At 58.7% G+C, this 16,991-nt stretch overlaps 2 protein-coding genes and 2 long non-coding RNA genes across 5 annotated transcripts; 2 read left to right on the top strand and 2 right to left on the bottom strand.

Annotated features, from left to right (window-relative positions):
* The first annotated feature begins 850 nt into the window (after window positions 1-850).
* LOC112828184 (uncharacterized) lies at window positions 851-2,666 on the top strand. Its single transcript, XR_012380488.1, has 3 exons — window positions 851-1,086; window positions 1,389-1,557; window positions 2,181-2,666. It is a non-coding gene; the product is annotated as an uncharacterized lncRNA (long non-coding RNA).
* A 775-nt stretch (window positions 2,667-3,441) lies between these two features.
* On the bottom strand, window positions 3,442-7,628 carry MSRB1 (methionine sulfoxide reductase B1). 2 transcript variants are annotated; one of them, XM_025877210.2, is made up of 4 exons: window positions 7,472-7,628; window positions 5,750-5,898; window positions 5,421-5,535; window positions 4,115-4,296 (listed from the first exon to the last, which is right to left on the bottom strand). In XM_025877210.2, the coding sequence occupies exons 1-4, from the start codon at window positions 7,524-7,526 to the stop codon at window positions 4,265-4,267; spliced, it is 351 nt and encodes a 116-aa protein (XP_025732995.1). In that variant the 5' UTR covers window positions 7,527-7,628; the 3' UTR covers window positions 4,115-4,264. The 2 variants fall into 2 exon arrangements, with proteins under 2 accessions (XP_073755793.1, XP_025732995.1); XM_073899692.1 differs by lacking the exon at window positions 5,421-5,535 and having other exon boundaries at window positions 3,442-4,296.
* A 243-nt stretch (window positions 7,629-7,871) lies between these two features.
* LOC141373991 (uncharacterized) lies at window positions 7,872-13,376 on the top strand. The gene is made up of 3 exons (XR_012380487.1): window positions 7,872-8,014; window positions 11,715-12,052; window positions 12,535-13,376. It is a non-coding gene; the product is annotated as an uncharacterized lncRNA (long non-coding RNA).
* RPL3L (ribosomal protein L3 like) lies at window positions 7,915-15,099 on the bottom strand. The gene is made up of 10 exons (XM_073899690.1): window positions 14,952-15,099; window positions 14,278-14,470; window positions 12,713-12,881; window positions 11,356-11,491; window positions 9,861-10,047; window positions 9,603-9,763; window positions 9,295-9,396; window positions 8,754-8,849; window positions 8,420-8,539; window positions 7,915-8,055 (listed from the first exon to the last, which is right to left on the bottom strand). Exons 1-10 carry the CDS (start codon window positions 14,952-14,954, stop codon window positions 7,999-8,001), a joined length of 1,224 nt encoding a protein of 407 aa, XP_073755791.1. The 5' UTR covers window positions 14,955-15,099; the 3' UTR covers window positions 7,915-7,998.
* Between the last annotated feature and the right edge of the window lie 1,892 nt (window positions 15,100-16,991).

Raw genomic sequence — 16,991 nt, 5'->3', positions numbered from 1 at the left:
TTGGCACGGAAGGGGGCACTGGTGGGGGATGGCGGGAGCTGGGTTCTCAAAGAGTCTTTTGTTTCTCAAGGAGGAAGCAGGGCTGCAGGCCAAAGGGGATGGTGTAACCCAGCAGAAGGAAGGGGGTGGGGGGAGATTTATGATTCCACAGGAGACACCTCGCTCCCACCCGGCCCCCGGCAGACAGACCCTGCTCATAGCCATCCATATCCAAGCTCCTGATGAAAGGGGACCTCAGGGTTTTGGGGCCCACCCTTCTCCCACCACCCCTCCAAGGACCCTGCTTCCAGCCCTCCCCACTGCCAGGGAACCTGGATGTGTGGGGGTGTGCTTGGAGCCCGGTAGTCAGGCATTTTGCTCTCACGGCGTCTCTCCCAGCCTCACCAGCCCCAGCACCAGCCCAAGACACCCATAGTTCCTTCAGCCCACCCTGCTATAGATCCGGCCCCGGAAAGCCAGCCCCAGGGCCATGTCCTGGACACATCGGTCCAGTTTGCAGAAGGCCAGCCTGTTCTTGGATCCAGTTCACTCAGGGACATGCTGAGCTAGCATGCTGAGCCAGGAGTGCTGGGAGAGATGAGCAAAGCCCAAAGTCCATCCTAGCCCTGGGCCTGGAGATTCCTGCTAACCACTCAGCGGGCTCCCTCCCCACCGCTAGGCAGCTTCAACATACCTGCTGCCTTCAGACTATGCTCAAAAGGTGGTCACCACCTTCCCAGAGCCACTGTTCCTCATCTGGGGCACAGAGAAGAGGAAAGGGAAAGGTGTGGGCAGAGAGAGCCTGAGGCCTCAGGCAAGTCCCTCCCCATCTCTGAGCCTCCTGTTCCTCCCCTGCAGAATGAGTGCCTGACCCACGACGGTTAGGGTAGAGACTCAGGGCAATGTTGCCCATGGAAGGGCACTAAGCATTCAGTCTCTGCGTACCTACAGTGGGCTTGCCCTCGGCCAAGGCTGGCTGCTAGACTCGGAGTGTGCGGATCACAGGCTGGCCTAGGCAGTGCCCCGGGGCTGATGACGATCCCGGGTGACTAGGGCAGCCCCAACTTGGGACACAGAGGGGCTCCTGCAGGAAGAAGTCAGGCAGAGGTAGGAACTGGAATCATGGGGCAGAGGGCACATCCTCTGCAGTCTCAGGCGGGGGTGGGGGATGTTTCTAGCAGTTGCCATCAGGACTGGCCCCCAGCAGGGCAGAGTTGGAGATGTTTTCTAGAGAGGGAGGCTGCCACGCTGCGGGGAGGGGCAAAGAGCAAAAAGCCCCTCTTGCATGGGGTTCTTTTGCATGGTTCTCCGTGGTGCTTTCTGTCAGTGCTGACCCCTCCCAGCTGCTGCACAACTTCCTCTGTGCAGATGACCACTGGCCAACTCGATGTCCGGAATCTAACCCACAGAGTGACATCTGCTTGGAATCCACACATCTGTCGTCACCCTCTGCCCCACCCCCCACCAGGAGACAGGCTGGATTCCACAGAGGAAGGTTAAGTGCTCCACCCAAGGTCACACAGTGAGCCAGCAGCCCCTGCACAGACCAGCGACCCCCTGCCAGAGCGGGGACCCCTGGTATGTGGCTGGGGATCGGGGGTGGGGGGTGGGGAAGGGCAGTCCCGTCATCAAAGAATGAACAGACCAACAGTGTCACCTGCCTCCCTGCCCCTCCCTCCCCAGCCATTGACACCTCATCCCTCCTCTACCACCCCCACCCTCACACCTGCAGGCCCCAGTCCCCCCAACATGGGGATGTTCCCAGCTGCTGAGTATGTCCACTTCCATGATGCCTTCAGAACTAGGGGATGACCACAGGATGGGCCCCCGGGGAGACAGGCCTGAGCTGAAAGTCCATTGACCGCCCGCCTCCATCAGCCCTCCTCTGACACAGAGCGTGTGTGTCCCCTGGAATTGGAATCAGGCCAGAGCCCGTGTCCAATAGTCCCCGGAAGGTCTGATTATTTCCTTTTCGCTGGTGCACAGCCACCCCAGTATAGGTCCTTTTGGGGAAGGCTGGGGGAAAGATTAACAGTATACAATTTTTGGCCATGTACCAAGATCTTTCCTCAAGGGGACCCAGCCTCCCTGGGTCTGTAAACCGGCTCAAGTCTGGGAACTGACTGAGGGATCATGACTTTGTTTTTATGGTTCAAATTAGACTTCTGTTCACTTGACCTGGAACACTTCTGTTCGTTCAGATCAGTAAGAATTCAGGAGGCTTCCCATCGATTTCACGTCCAGGTACACCGTGACCAGCTCGCCAACGGCCAAGCTCTCTGCGCCTCACACCAACCTGACTGGCGCTCCGACTCCGCGGTCTGTCTCAGGCACCATACCCTCCTTGCCTTGGCCATGTGACCCCTGCCCCTCGGGATCCAGTGATCCCCATTGCATTTCGTTTTCCCAGCTCGCTGCCAGTCCTGTATGTAATTTCTGGCCTCGAGAAGATGCTGGGGTTTGCTCACAATCATGGTGAAAGGCATGTCCTCTGGACCCGAGGTGGGGGAGTGGGTTTTAAAGGATAAACCAACTGTGACACTCCCATGTCCCTAAGCCTTTGGACCCTCCCTCCATCAAAGCAAGGCAGTGCAGGCCGCCTTCCGGGCCATGTCTCAGCCAACCGAGTGACCAAATAGTTCGAGCCCCCTCTCATCCCAAGTTGTACCATTAAACCTCCAATCTCTGCTTGGTGAGCCCCTATCAATAAATTCAGCCTAATCCAACTTTACTTTCCTTTTACCATCATCCCACCCCTTAATATCCATTTTTTAAAGATTTTTTATTTATTTATTTGACAGAGAGAGCACAAGCAGAGGGAAAGAGGAGAAGCAGGCTCCCTGCTGAGCAAGGAGCCCGATGTGGGACTCGATCCCAGGACCCTGGGATCATGACCCGGGCCGAAGGCAGCCGCTTAACTGACTGAGCCACCCGGGCGCCCCCCTTAATATCCATTCTTACACGTTCCTGGATTTGTCCATAGAATTTGGAAAAATCACGTGATTCTTCTGCAGTGCAGCCTACCCCCCATGGGTGGCATTCTGACCTCCCCCCTCAGGGCAGGAGCATGCATCTGTCTGTCGCCTGCCGTCTGTGCCCTCTCAGGGCCTCTCTGCGTGCTCTATGCTGCCACCCGGGAAGCTCCTCTTGCTTCTCTCATCTGTCATTGCTGAGATGATCCTCCCGTTGGCATCCTCCTCCCTGACCAGTGGGGCCAAAGCACCAGGCCCCTCATTGCCCCTCCACCCAGTCTAGCATCATTGCTCTGCTGTAGATATTCACAGCCCGACCATCACCTGATGGGAACTGTCCCTCAAACACGCCGGAAGGCCCTGGGGCAGTGAGGCCCGTCTGTCCTATGGCTGCATCCCCAGCAGCAGGCTGCACCTACTCAATGAATATTTGCAGAACAAGTGAAACAAGGTGTCCTGGCATCCCTGAAGGGAATGAAGACAGCAGGCCTGGGTTCCATTTGTTTACTGATCTCCTGAGGACTCCAGGGGGGAGTTAAACTGGGAGGGGCCGTGGCATCACCCACCCCCCCAGGTGTGTGCACGAAGCCACAGCCACCACTTCGTGGGAAGGTGTGAGCTCTGGGCTGTGAGCTCCCCAGCCCTGACCTTGCACAATCAAGGTAATGGAGCAACCACTGTCCTAAGCCTGAGTGAGGCAAGGTGTACCCACCCGGATTGTGAAACAGGGAGGATTTCTTCTCTCAAAACTGAGAGACCAGGGGTCTGTGCCCTTGGCCCGCTCCTCCAGCAGGTCACAGATCTTCACCACTCTGGCTGCCTGGAAGGGTTTCATCAGAGTGCATCATGTAGTGACCGGAGCTGGGGCAGCCGGTGAGGGCTGCCTCCCTTTGCATTCTGTCTCCCCGTATAGCCTGGGGGAGATGGGCACGAGCTTTGGCGAGGGCCAGAGCCCATCTCAGAATCGGGTCCCACAGGGGTGAGTCCAGACAGGCAGGGAGAGGGCAGTGGGCTGAGGAGAAGAGAAGGTGGGGTGTAAGCAAGGCTTACAGCCTACTTCCCTGAGACTCCCATATGAGCAGGAGGCTAAGGTGAGCCCACAGCTGGCCCTCCAGGCTCATCCTGGCAGCAGGCTACGGGCATCATGGCAAACAGTGCTCTTCCCAAAGACCTGCGCAAAGCCAAGACCTCCTGATGCTTCAGCCAGCCCCCAACCCCCACCCCGTCTGAATGTCTGGGGTTCCAATTCCAAGGTGCGATGGCCAGAGTGTGACCAGGGCAGTGTCCAGCTGGAATGGGTATGCGCTGCCCACCTACAGCTCCTGAGAGCCAGAAGTTCCTTTGCCTAAAAGAAAGGAGGGAGGGGAGAGAAACACAAGTCACTGCTACATTATGCTTCAGATGCCATCCCGCGCTAGCCAGCCAGCTCCAGCCTGCAGGACCAGGCAGCTGGGAGGACTCAGGCACCCAGCTTGGGGGAGTCTGTGTGCCCCGTTTTGTTATACGATACTTTTCATCAGCTACAGTCCTGCTGGGGGCACATGGGGAGCTGGGATTTGAGCTACAAAGGGTAGGGAGGAGTCCAGAGGGGCTGGCTGGGCAGAGAGACGTGGGCTGGCTTGTGAGCACCTATGTGAGCAGGAGGCCAAAGGGCCAGAAGGGATGCCGTGCTCAGATAAAACTCACATGGGAAACAGCTGCCCAAACTGCCAGCACAGGGAGCCCGGCTTTCCCAAAGGTCAAGGTCGGCCACTTTGCTTTTACGTTTCATTCATACCACACGCCCGTTCCCTAGAGTAATAAGGCAACGGCTTTTCTCATAAGTGAAAATCCCCTTTGGGTTTCTTCCAGTTAGTGAAAACAGGCGCTAACGTATAAGGTCTTTCACAAAAGTGTAGTGGCACAAGGGAAACTTTCAGAAAGCGGGAGATACTCTTCACTTTACACCATTCTGGCTGATGAAAAGTTTCGTAGGAGCAGTCTATTTGCAGAGAGTGGGAGAAACCCGTAGTAAGCATACTGCCCACAGGAGCATATAGCATATTGCCCCCGGGGCACCACGTCAATGCACCTGTCCTCAGACAGGCCTGTGAAGGGGGCTTAGCGAGCAAAGCCACCGTGCAGAGGAGGAGACCCGCTCAGAGAGGCTGAGCAGCAAGCCCGTGGCCACACAGCCCCAGCCCCAGCCCTCGGCCTCTGCCTGGCCCTGCCTTCCCCTCCAGTCTCCGGGAAGAGCCAGGCCCCCACAGAAAACCCTCCGCCTCATCCACCCTCAGATGCCCCTTTTTGGGGCACACATGATCAATCAGGACACCTGCCCCTTTGGGGTGGCCCTGGGCAGCTCCTGAGCAGTGTGCTTTGGGGCCCCCAGGATTTGTCACTGTAAGTGGATGAGAATAACGTGCCCGCTGCCCCTGGCCCTCTAAAATGTCAACAGGCCTGTGTCCAGCTGCCAGAAGGTGAGCTCACCTTTCGGGATGAACTTCAGGGAACTGCTAAATATTCAGAAGCGGGACTGCCCCGGCTTGGGGCCATCATTCAGGAACTCATGGCCCAGCCCGTTCCCACATTTGCCGCAGGACACCTGGCAAGACCACAAAACAACCATGCAGTGGCCCCTCCTGCCACCAGTACATGGTGTCCCCCCCCACACCCATTTCCCAAAGTAACTGCTGGTGGGGGAGGTCGATCTCCATCCTGGGCCTGCACAGGAAAGCGGTCCTGTTTCCCTGTTTCCATCAGGACCTCAGGCTCTCCCTGACCAACACCCCCTCACCATCCCCTGCTGCTGCACCCACCTTTAAGGCTTCAGGTGAGTTGCGCTCTGGACGCTTGTCCACACTATCAGCATGAATGGTCTCAGTGAAGGCGGGCCACGGGGATGAGTGTGCGTACTTTGAGCGGCTGGAGAAAAGCTCATAGCCACACTTGGCGCACACATAGACACCTGGGGGCAGCAGGAAAGGCAAAGGCAGATACATTGGCTCTACTCTCTGGGGTGAGCTGCCAAATCCTCACTCCCAGGAGAACAGAGCACTGTCCCCATTTGCAGGGTGGCCTGCACATCCTCCCCACACCCTCGCCTGCCACCCCCAGGCCTGGGTATTGGCTCCATGAGGCACACACCACTGCGCTCCCATCCAGTGGTTCTTAGCATGTGCCAGAGCCCAGGAGAACCGCTTTTCACTTATCTGATTGACTCTTATCAATAGTCCTGTGATGTACACCTTGCCATTTTAGCTTCGCTGTTTTAAGTAGGCAGGTGCCCATGCCCAACGTGGGGCTTGAACTCGTGACCTGGAGATCAAGAGTCACATCCTCTACTGGCTGAACCATCTGGGTGCCCCTTTTCCAGTTTCGTTTTGTTTTCTTAAGAGAACCTTTCCGGTTTAGAGATGAGGCAACTGAGTGATACAGAACACTCCACTCGAGGGTGTGCATTCAGGAAGGAGCCCAGTGGTCTGATGAGGATGCAACACATCCAGCCCTGCAGGCCCCAGCCCCCCTCTCTTCCCAGGTGGCCATTCCTGATGCCCAATGAAGCCTTAAGCTGGACTCCAAGCCACTGGCCTGCTCTCCACGTGGGAAGAGAATGGTCCCAACAAGAAGGTCTCCAGGACAGACAGAGGGCCCAGGAAGACAGAGGGCCAGGGAAGAGAACAGGTTTTAATCTATCCCCAAAAGATCACTTTGAGGGGGGGAGAAAAAGGTTGTAAAACTGACGTCCGTCACAGCTGACGTCCACAGATGCCCAGTGTCACAGCCCAGCCCCCTAGGGGGCTGACACCCAACAGATCCCACCCCAGGGAGAGCACTGCCCTAGTCTTATCTGTGGGCATGCTACCAAATTAGTCCATTACCAGGAGGCACAGCCCAGAAGGGCATCTCAAAGCCTGGGGCCAGGGCTGAGGGTTGGCCATGCCCCAAACCACCCCACCCCTCCTCCCCCACCTCCACTCAGGCTGTCTGGTCAAACTTCACTGGCACTGAGTGGCCTGGCAGCTGTCCCGGTTGCCCAACCCCAGGGCTCTGGGCAGATTGGGGAAGCACCCAGGCGGGCACATTGGGTCAGAAGGGAACGCTCTGTGCTTGCCGGCTTACCCCGCGGGTTCCAGGAACAGGGGAGGGGAAAAGGCTGGAGTATCATCAGCGGATGCCGTTGGACAAGATCCTCCATCGCGTCCCTCTGAAGTCCAGATCCTAATCTGGACCCTCCCCCCCCCACTGGCATCACCCCTTCCAAGTACCCTGACCCCACAGATTCCTCCGGGAAACCGCCTCGTTCACGCACTCCTCGAGGTCATCGAGGTCCCTCTCTCTAGTGTCCCCTCTCCCCTCAGGTACCCCTTCTTTCCAGGCCCCCAGCCCCCTCTCTCCTCCGGGACCCCCTTTATGCACACTCGCCCCCGTGGGGTCCGCCCTTCCGGGGTTCCAGGGCTCCACCGCCGCCCGAGGGCAGCGACGCCCCCTCTAACACGCGCTCCCGCCCCGCTGTCCTCCCAGGAGGTCACGGATCATACCCGGCTCAAAGTGGTTCTGGAAAACCTCGCCCCCGAAGAAGCTGCAGAACGACATGGCACCAGCGAGACAGCTAACGTCCGCCGCCCGCTACGGATCCGAGGCCGCTGGCCCGCGACAGCCGGGTCTGCACCCGGGGTTCCGCCCCTCCTCCCGAGGACAAATCACTGCCCGGAGCCTGCCGGGCAAACCAGAGGCCCCGCCCCTCCAGAGGACCAACCACGTCCAGACACGCCAAGCAGCGGCGCAGGGCCCGCCCCCGAGGCCCCGCCCCCGACATCTCCTCCCCGTCCCCGACACCGCCCCCTGCCTCCCCGCCCGAGCGCCAGGGGGCGCCGCTGAGCTGCGCCGGGGCGGGGCGGGGCCACGCCGCATCGGTCCTTCCCCGAGCCGAGCCCCGGGCCACCCTCCTTTCCGTGCTCCCAACTCTGAGACACCGCGGGCAGAGTCGCCTCCGCACTTTATTAGACAGCGGGGACAGGCGGGGGTCGCGCCGCGCTTCCTTCAGGCTCCCTCCATCGCAAGCCGCCTACAGGTCTCCCGAGGTCTCTGGCTTTTCCTTCTCAAGATGCTTCTTCTGGGGACCCTGGTTGGGGGGTTGGGGGAGACACAGGAGCGCTAGCCACGGAGGTCTGGCCGGCAATCCTGCCCCTGGCCAGCTGCGACTCTGCTTTTCTTTCCCTGCACGAATCAGTGCCTGGGGCTGGGCTCCTACAAGCCCCGTGGCAGGGATGGGAGCAGGGGCGACTCAGTGCCCGGGGCTGGGCTCCTACAAGCCCCGCGGCGGGGACGGGAGCAGGGGCGAATCAGTGCCCGGGCCTGGGCTCCTACAAGCCCCGGGGACGGCACCAGGGGCGCCCCCGCCACCCTCATCCGCTCTAGCTGCCCTGCTCTGGCGCAGGAAGGGTGTGGGGGCTCCGCCCCAGGGAACAAGGGGTGGGCGGGCTCACCATGAAGACCCTCTTCTCTTGCGCCGTCTGGAAGCGGCCGTGGCCAAACTTGGAAGTGGTGTCGATGAACTTGAGTTCGATATTCTCCAGGGCCCGGCGGCTGTGATGCACCAGGAGGGACTGGGGGTCCATGGGAGAGGAGAGCCAGATGTAAGGTCCTCACCCACCCCCTCCCGCCACCCCCAGTCCACACCGGGAAGGTCTCACTCACCCAGCTCCTGCCAGAACACCTCCCTTTTTGCTTCCCCCATCCCCACCTTGCTCCAAGCAAGGCCCCCCAACCCTCCCACGGCCCATGGGGCTCCGGCTCCCCACCCACCACAGAGGCGCTGACCTTCCTCAGCGTGATGACCCGCTTCTTGGTGCCCGCGATGCAACCCTTCAGCATGACAAAGTCGTTGTTGACTTCCCCATAGTGCGGGAAGCCGCCCTGCGGGAAGGTGGGTCAGGATGCAGACCCCACAAGGGGCTGCCGAGTTAGGGGCATCTGCAAGCCTGGCCCCAGGGCAACACCCTGGATCACTAATCAGGGCAGCATCTGAGCCACATTCTGAGTCCTTCCTTACCTCATTTCACAATCTACATTTTAGTGAGGGAGAAACTGAGACTCAGGGATGTGGAGTCCCTTGTTCTGGGCCCTGTAGCTGCTCCTACTGCAGCTGGGATTTGAACCCAGGGGGCCTGAGTGCAAGGCCACAGTTGCAGCTTCTGTACCCCACACCCCGTGACAGCAGCTGGAGTGTAAGCCATCTGCAGAGGAGGTTCAGGATGCGGGAACAGCATGGTTTGCCAGTGGCCACTCTCTGGGGCCTGAGCTCTTGGGGCAGGGCAGTACCCCACGTGCCTGCTCGCACATGCATGCCACACCCGCTCACCAGTGGTGTAATGGACTTGTCAGTCACATCGTAGCTCGTGGACGCATTGTTCTTGACCACCTTCCCATCCTCCTTGTGCAGCCCCCGGCCAATACGGTAGATCTGCCAGGAGAACAGGGCACATGGCGGGCCACAGGTGGCCTCCAGAGCCAGTGGTATGTCTGTACCCACCGGCACGTGTGCTTGGACCCAGGCACTGGCAGGGGCGTTTCAGAGCCTTTGGGGGGGGCAGCAGTGTCTGGGTCACGCACCCCACCCACTGGGGTCTGGTCACGAGTGTCCCTCTACCACCGGGACTGTGGACACACCTTCTTGTTGAGCTCTGTGCGGTGGTGGTAGCCCTTCTGCCCGGCCCGAGCAATGGAGCAGCCCACGCGGGCAGGGTGCCAGGCACCAATGCAAGCCACCTTGCGCAGCCCCTTGTGGGTCTTCCGTGGCAGCTTTTTGGTATGCCAGCGGCTCGTGACCCCTGCAGGGGGTGGAGGGGGGCTAGTGCCTGAGAGGCCAGTCTGGCCCCACCCCCTCCAAGGAGCCTTCCCGAAGCCACCATCCCCACCCAGCCCTACCTTTGACACCCCGACCTTTGGTGACAGCAATGACATCAATGACCTCACTCTGGCTGAACACACTGTGCACCGGCACCTGCTTCTCTAGCCGGGCCTGGGCCCAGGCCACCTTCTCAGCCACCGTGCCGCCGTTCAGCTGGATCTCCATGATGTGGGCCTTCTTCTGCCGGAAAGGCAGCAGCTTCATCTGCAGGACATGGCACAGCCAGTCGGCTCCCAGAGGCTCCCAGCCCCCATTTGCAGATATGGCATGACTGGCTGGAAAGCCCCGGCCAGCTTTCATGCATGCATTTGTTCAACAGATGTTCCAGTGCTTGGGTCTGTCTACTCACTATGTTCTGTGCTAGGCACTGGGGGGATAGAGCACGGAATGAGGCAGGCAGGGTCCTGGCCCTCAGGGAGACACTATCTAATTGGGAGACAGAAATCAAGTAAATTCTTGGACAGGGCGGAGTATTCTAATGGAATATTGGGGGCAGAGGGGACAGTTATTGCACATAGGGCAGTCAGGGAGGACCCCTCTGATGTGACACCAATAACAAGAAGGAGCCACTAAGTGAAGATCTGAAACTTTGGGGAGCAGCGGGAACTGCATGTGCAAAGGCCCTGTGGCAGGGAGTTGGTGGGATGGAAAGGAGACCAGTGTGTCTAGACCACGGTGAGCGAGGAGGAACATGGTGCAGGATGAAGTCAGAGGTGAGCAGGAGCCTGCCTGTGCAGGTCTTGTGGGGAGAAGCTGGGGCTTTATTCTAAGTGCAGGGTGTGACACTGTGCTTCATATGTTTAGATATCTTTGGTTGCTGCTGTGTGAGGCATGGGCTATGGGGACACAGGTGGAAGCAGGGACACCGGCCATGGCATAGTGCTCAATGAGTACTTATGGAGCACCTACTGCATACAAGACACAGACTGAGTGGGCAGCCGTGGCCCCTGCCCCCATGGAGCTCCAGTCTGTCAAGGGAAATGGACACGACCAATGACAGGCATAACTAGGAACAGCAAGGGAGGAGCAGGGTGCTGCTCCAGGCCTAAGCGAGCAAGCCTTCCCTGAGGACAAGATGCCAAGGCGTGTTCCAGAATAAGCCAGAAGGTGTTAGTAACCTTTTCAGCCCACATCATACCAGACCCCATGTACAAATGTTGGCTCACATACATACTTGTGCAAGCCCCAAAGGGAGGGGGTTGGCCCTCGACGCTGGACGTTTGGCAGGAGATCCAGGCCTTTCAGGGTATGGGAGGGCACTGGTTGAGCACTAGGCATGGCGGGTGCCCCACAGCCATCAGAGCACACTGACCCCCAGCATGCCATCCCTGGGACAGCAGCTGGCCAATGCGCGGCCAGTCACCCAACCCTTTGGGCCTGTGCCCCAGGCTCGTGGTATTTTTAGGCTGACATTTGCCAGGGCTCCTGGAAGCTGGGGTGGAGGAGAATGGGGGAGGGTGGGTCCAGGGCATGGACTGGCAGCCTGGGTGTGGACAAGGTGGCGGGGCTGACCTGAGTGTGGACAATGACACGGATGACCTTGCAGTACTTCTTCATGGCAGCAAAGTCTTTCTGCAGTTGCTTCTTGCCATTGGCATCCCGCCACCTCTTGCAGGCCTTGGTAAAGGCTTTCTTCTTGCTCTTATGCCTGAGCCAGATGCAGGAGACACTTAGAGGGGCCAGCCAGGGCAACTCCCCAGGCCTGTCCAGGCCCCACATGCCCACAACCCACCATGCAGTGCTCTTAGAACAGTGCCTGTCCCCTCCTCCCTCCTTCCCTTCCCGGGGAGGCCACCGCTGGGCCCTCCCCTGGGGTCCCTGGGCTGCTTCCAGCCACCTGCTGGGAGCACAGACTGTCCCTCCTTCAACAGGTCTCGGGTTCCTCCTCTGCAGAGTGGACACCCTCCTGCCTTCTGAGGCCTGCGAGTGAGTGTCAGATGTGCAGAAGCTGGAGGGAGGGACAGGCAGCCCCCCTACCCCCGCCACCTGCCCATGTTGCTAGAGCTGCAGACCCCACTTGTAAAGCCAACAGCCAGTGCTGGCCAGGCGCCATGCCACTTTGTGCTGAACCCTCACCCAAACTCTGGAAGATGGATGTACGGTCCCCATACTACAGATGAAGAAACCAAAGTTCACAAAAGTCGAAGCCCCTGGATGAGGGGCAAAATGGTAACAGAAGAGAGAGCCAAACCAAGGCCTGCTGCATTTGGTGAGTGCTTGCTATGTGCTCCTGTGACCCTCACAGTAGCCTGCTGACACAGGGACCGTCCCCCCGATGCTGTCCCCAGCCGATGGTGTCTGTGATGGGGGGGCGCAATCTAAGAGGCTCTACAAGGTCAGCCAGCTTGCCTGCGGTCATCCAGCCTGCTCTGGCTCAGGGGCCCAAACCTGTCACCTCCCACAGAGCGTGCCAGGACAGGAGTGCCTCCAACTCCGTAAGGATGGGGATGTGTGTGAGGTTCCTTGGGCAGGTAGGCCTTCCCTTTCAGGACTTAGAGCCAGGGAAGATCTAAGGCCTCCAAATGCCTTTCTTTCTGATGAGAAGAGCTTGTCAGCTGGCTCTTTCCCCTTTTCACTCTGGCTGCTAGGAAGCTCTGAGCCAACTCTGGTATTCCATCAATTAGTCCCTTAATTTAATCCTTAATTAGAACCCTCGCTTTCTCTCTTTCTCTATCCCGATCTCTACTCCAGTGCCCTGGCACTCGTCTCTCACTGAAGCAAAGGCAACCCCCCACCCCCAGCACACACGTTCCTGCCTGCCGTGCACTGCAGACACTGCGCCCGCCTGTCCCCCGCCACCGTCCCAGCCCAGGGCTGGGGATGGAGGCACGGCCAGCCCACGCGTACACCCCCTAGGGGCGGCCCCCACCAGTCCTTGTAGAAGCGGCGACGGCACTCGTCACTAAGGTGCTCTGCAAAGATCGTCTTGAAGCTCCGGAGGCCGCGAGGGGTGGCCACATAGCCCACCACGCCCACCACCACCAGAGGCGGTGTCTCCACAATCGTCACAGCCTCCACTTCCTCCCGCTTGGAAATTTCTGGAAGAGACCCCAAGAAGGAGCATGGAGGAGGGCCCGTGGGGAAGAGCCAACTCCAGCCCCTCCTGCCCGAGGGAGAGTGGAGCACCGCGGCCTCAGGGAGGGCTCCCACTGACCTCAGTCCCCAGCCTGCGCACTCACTGCCCCCTCCCTCTCTGCTCCGCCCTGGGCATGGAGCAGGTGCTGCTCAGGGCCCTTCAGGTGCTCTGCGCTCTGGCTCGGAGATCTCAGACAAGGCCTGACCTGCTCCCTGCCTCCGTTTCCCCACCAGGTCATCTGGAAATGGGCTAGGAGAGCCAACAGCCAGCCCGGCATCCCCCAAAGGGTAGGGTCGGGATTCCTTAAGCGGAGCACACATGAACATTCTTAATTTTAATAGTCATGAATATGTGCGGATGAGCTCTAGAAAAATACCTATAATTTGTCCCGAACCAATGATTTTGTAGATGTTATTTCTGAGACTAATACAAAGTAAAAGTATTTGTTTAAAATAAATATTAGGAGTGGGATATCTGGGTGGCGCAAGCAGTTGAGCATCTGACTCTTGGTTTCGGGTCAGGTCATGATCTCAGGGTTGTGAGATCGAGCTCCACAAGGGCGATGGTAGGCTCCATGCTCAGGGGGGAGTCTGCTTGAGATTCTCTCCACCTCCCTCTCCCTCTCCCCACCAATCGCGTGTGTTCTCTCTCTCTAAAATAAATAAATTTTTAAAAAAATAAATAAAAATAAAACACATATGAGGAGAGATGCAGATGAGATGGGCAGTTGCCCAGAATTTGGAGGGGTGGTGGCTGAAGCTCTAGAAGGGCAACAGGAAGGACCCCTGTGGGGATAGAATGTTCCACAGTAGCGCACTTAAAGGGGGCAGAACCCCATAGAACTAAATGCGCATGCACACTTGCCTCAACCAGGGAAACCTGAACAGGATGGGTAGGTCATATGCCTGTCGATACCCGGTTATGACCCTATTACTATAGTTTTATAAGCTATTTCCATCGGGAAACTGGGCAAAGGGTGCATGGGATCCCTCTGTCTTACTCCTCACAGCCACGTGTGAACCTACCCTGATCTCAAAATGAAAAGTATATGGGGGCATCTGTCTTTGAATTGTAGCTCCTGCCCTTACTAATTGGGCAACCGGCAAGTTTCCGAACGGCTTAATTTCCTCATCTGTAAAATGGGGGCCAGGACAGAACACACCTCAAGGTGTGGCCAGTGGTCAGGGCTCCCTGACAGTGTCCTGACTGTGGCTCCCACGGGCAGGGCCTTGCCCTTTCTGGGGCTGCTTCCCCTCCTGGACCCCAGTTCTGGCTCCTAGCCTCCAGAAGTCTTTCCAGATCCCCTGCAGGCAGGGAGGCTCCACACCCTCCCCATGCGTCCGCCTGCAGCCACTCACTGAGCCCAGGCCTGTGCACCTCTCGAAGAGTGTGCGTCATGCCCGCCTTGTAGCCCAGGAAAGCCGTGAGGTGTACGGGCCGGCTGGGGTCGTCCCGAGGCCAAGTCTTCACCTTGCCCCGGTGCCGGCTGCTCCTCTTGTGGGGCAGGAAGCCCAGGTGTCCGTGCCGAGGGGCAGAGAACTTCCGGTGGGACTGGGGGCAGGAGGGGAGGGAGGTCAGAGCTGGGGTGTCCCTGGTGGGGGCGGCTGGATGGGCCCGGAGCCCAGCCCCAAAGAAGTGAGTTAGAGAGCCCAGACTGGACCCCGGTGGTCTTCGGTACCTCCCTCCCTCAGTCCACGGGAAAGGAGGGAGGTTGGCTCAGGGCAGTGTCTTACGGACAGAGCCGGCACCAAGCCCTCCTCACCCACAGGCTTCCTGCTTCAGTGGGCTGCACGTGCTGGGCCCAGGAGGGACAGGCCCACACTGTGGCTCAGGGCTAAAGGACAGGGAGCCACTGCCATCTGTCCATCTTCCTGCCCATTCTAGGCCTGGCAACCTGAGCTCTGGGCCCCTGTTGTCCCTTCAGTCACCTACTCCCCCATAGGCCCGAGGACCATCCCTGCTGGGAGAGACTCCAGAAGCCCACCTGCCCCTCCCAGGAAGCCAGCTGGCTCCTGCCCCCCAGCCCACTGACCATGGCAGCCGGTCCCCGCAGGTCAGGAAGGGAAGGGACCTCCCGACAGGCACCGGAGGTCGAGTGGCAGGGCCAGAACGCACAGCAGCCAGCTCCCAGATTTAGCCCCTGGCAGGGGAGCTTGTTCACGTCCCGTGGCGGGCATGGGCTCCCAAGACAGGAGCAGGCCCAGCCTGGGGCGGGGCGAAAAGGGGCATCAGATGGGCAGCTTGGGGTGGGGATACCTGAAGCCAGGCCTGTCACTCCTGTCCTCAAGGACCCTGGGACTGGCTCACACCCACTTTGTTTTCTGCCTTGTATTACCCTCCCAGGACAGGAACACCTTGGTCTGCTAAGGAGTCAAGGAACCCCAGCTGGGAAGGGGGCTTCTTCCAGGCTTGCTGTGACGAGGGTCTGACCCAGTAGGCAGGCAGTGAGGTGGAGGGAATTCCTGTCCTGTCTTGAGGGTGGTGAGCCTAGCCTGGACAAACTGCAGGGTGCCGGGGCGGGGGCGTGGTAACCGCTGTGATCCAAGAACAAGGAGTCTATATGGTTATAAAGTTCCTAACCCGGAGAATCAGTTGCACAGGCGTAAAATGTCTCTGAGGGCCTGTGGGCCTTGCCTTGCTGATGCTAAGATTTTATGCAACTCAAATGTCACAATTCTCTGTTGTTGCTGTTGTTACTCGCAAAGCTACTTTTATTATTTGGGGCTGGACCGCACAGGAATAAAATCCCTGGGAAGGGGCAAACCTCAGCCCCCCGAGTGGCCCAGGGCGAGAGAGGCTACCTGAGGGAAGGAAGCACAGGAGGGATGCCCGCAGACTCAGGGCAAAGGGAATGCGGCCGCCAGTGCGGAGGCCCGAGTGCACTGCAGGACACGTGGCCTGTGGTGGGACTGACTCCAGGCGCACAGGCCAAGAACCAGAGGGCTGGGCACAGAGCCACAAGCTACTTGGGTTCCTCCCTCTCATCTGCCTCATCCCACTTCTGCTACATGATCTCCAAGTCCCTCTGCTGCCTGGTAGCAGCGGAGAGCTGCCAGCCCGGGGCTTTCCCTTAACCGAGGTCTCTGCTTTCTCCTACTCTGGTGAGCCATAGTGGTGGCGGCCACGGCTCCAGCCTGAATCTGTTGGGTTCCCTTGTTCAGTCCAATGTTGCAGGGCAATGTTAAGATTCTTTTGGTCAGGGGGTGCCTGGGTGGCTCAGTCAGTGAAGTGTCTGCCTTCAGCTCAGGTCATGATCCCAGGGTCCTGTGATCGAGTCCTACATCAGGCTTCCAGCTCAGCGGGGAGCCTGTTTCTCCCTCTCCCCTCCCCCCTGCTCCTGTACTCTCTCTCTCATACATAAATAAATAATCTTTAAAAAAAATTCTTTTGGTTGCACAGCGTGTGTTTCTAAGAGTTCATGATTTCACGATTTGACATTTCTATGATCAACGATTCTCTGCATCCATAGAGTTGATGGCTCCCCCGCCCTGGCCCCAGCCTCTAGGCATGAAGTGACCAGCACCCTCCCTGGTACTGGTCAGGGGCCATGCCAGGTATGGAGATCACCGAGGGTGGTCAGCAGGGCCCTGGTCAGTGGAGCTGCCCCAGGGGGCACACTGTGCCCAGAGCCAGGGCAGAACCATCAGAGCCACACCAGAGCACTGTGCACCCAGGGGCCCCCAGGGCAAGCCCTGCCTCTTGCTCTGCCCCACACAGGACCCCTAAGCTCAGTGGCATTAGCCTGTCCATAAGAGGCCCTGGAAGACAGCAGAGACCAGAGAAGGCTGGCTGTAGGGAACGGACAATTCGGGAAGTCTTCCCGAAAGAGTAGGGCGTTGGGTAGGGCGTGTTATTTGTTGATGCTGTTATTTGTTTGTTCTAGCGGCCTGAGTTCTCCAGAAGAGCCCAGCTGTGTTCATCTTGCTCCCTGCTGCACTTGACACGTGCCTGTACACCAAGAAAACTGAATGGTTTACTTATTCCTGTGTCTGTCTTGTCTTAGAATGTAAGCAGGAGGGCGCCTGGGTGGCTCAGATCGTTAAGCATCTGCCTTCGGCTCAGGTCATGATCT

This window comes from Callorhinus ursinus, unplaced genomic scaffold (assembly GCF_003265705.2).
Source record: "Callorhinus ursinus isolate GAN/ISIS: 27379988/994484 unplaced genomic scaffold, GSC_fseal_2.0 scaffold13, whole genome shotgun sequence".
NCBI lineage: Eukaryota > Metazoa > Chordata > Mammalia > Carnivora > Otariidae > Callorhinus > Callorhinus ursinus.
Note: the sequence above shows the minus strand (reverse complement) of the source record. Positions and strands in the feature narration are given on the sequence as shown.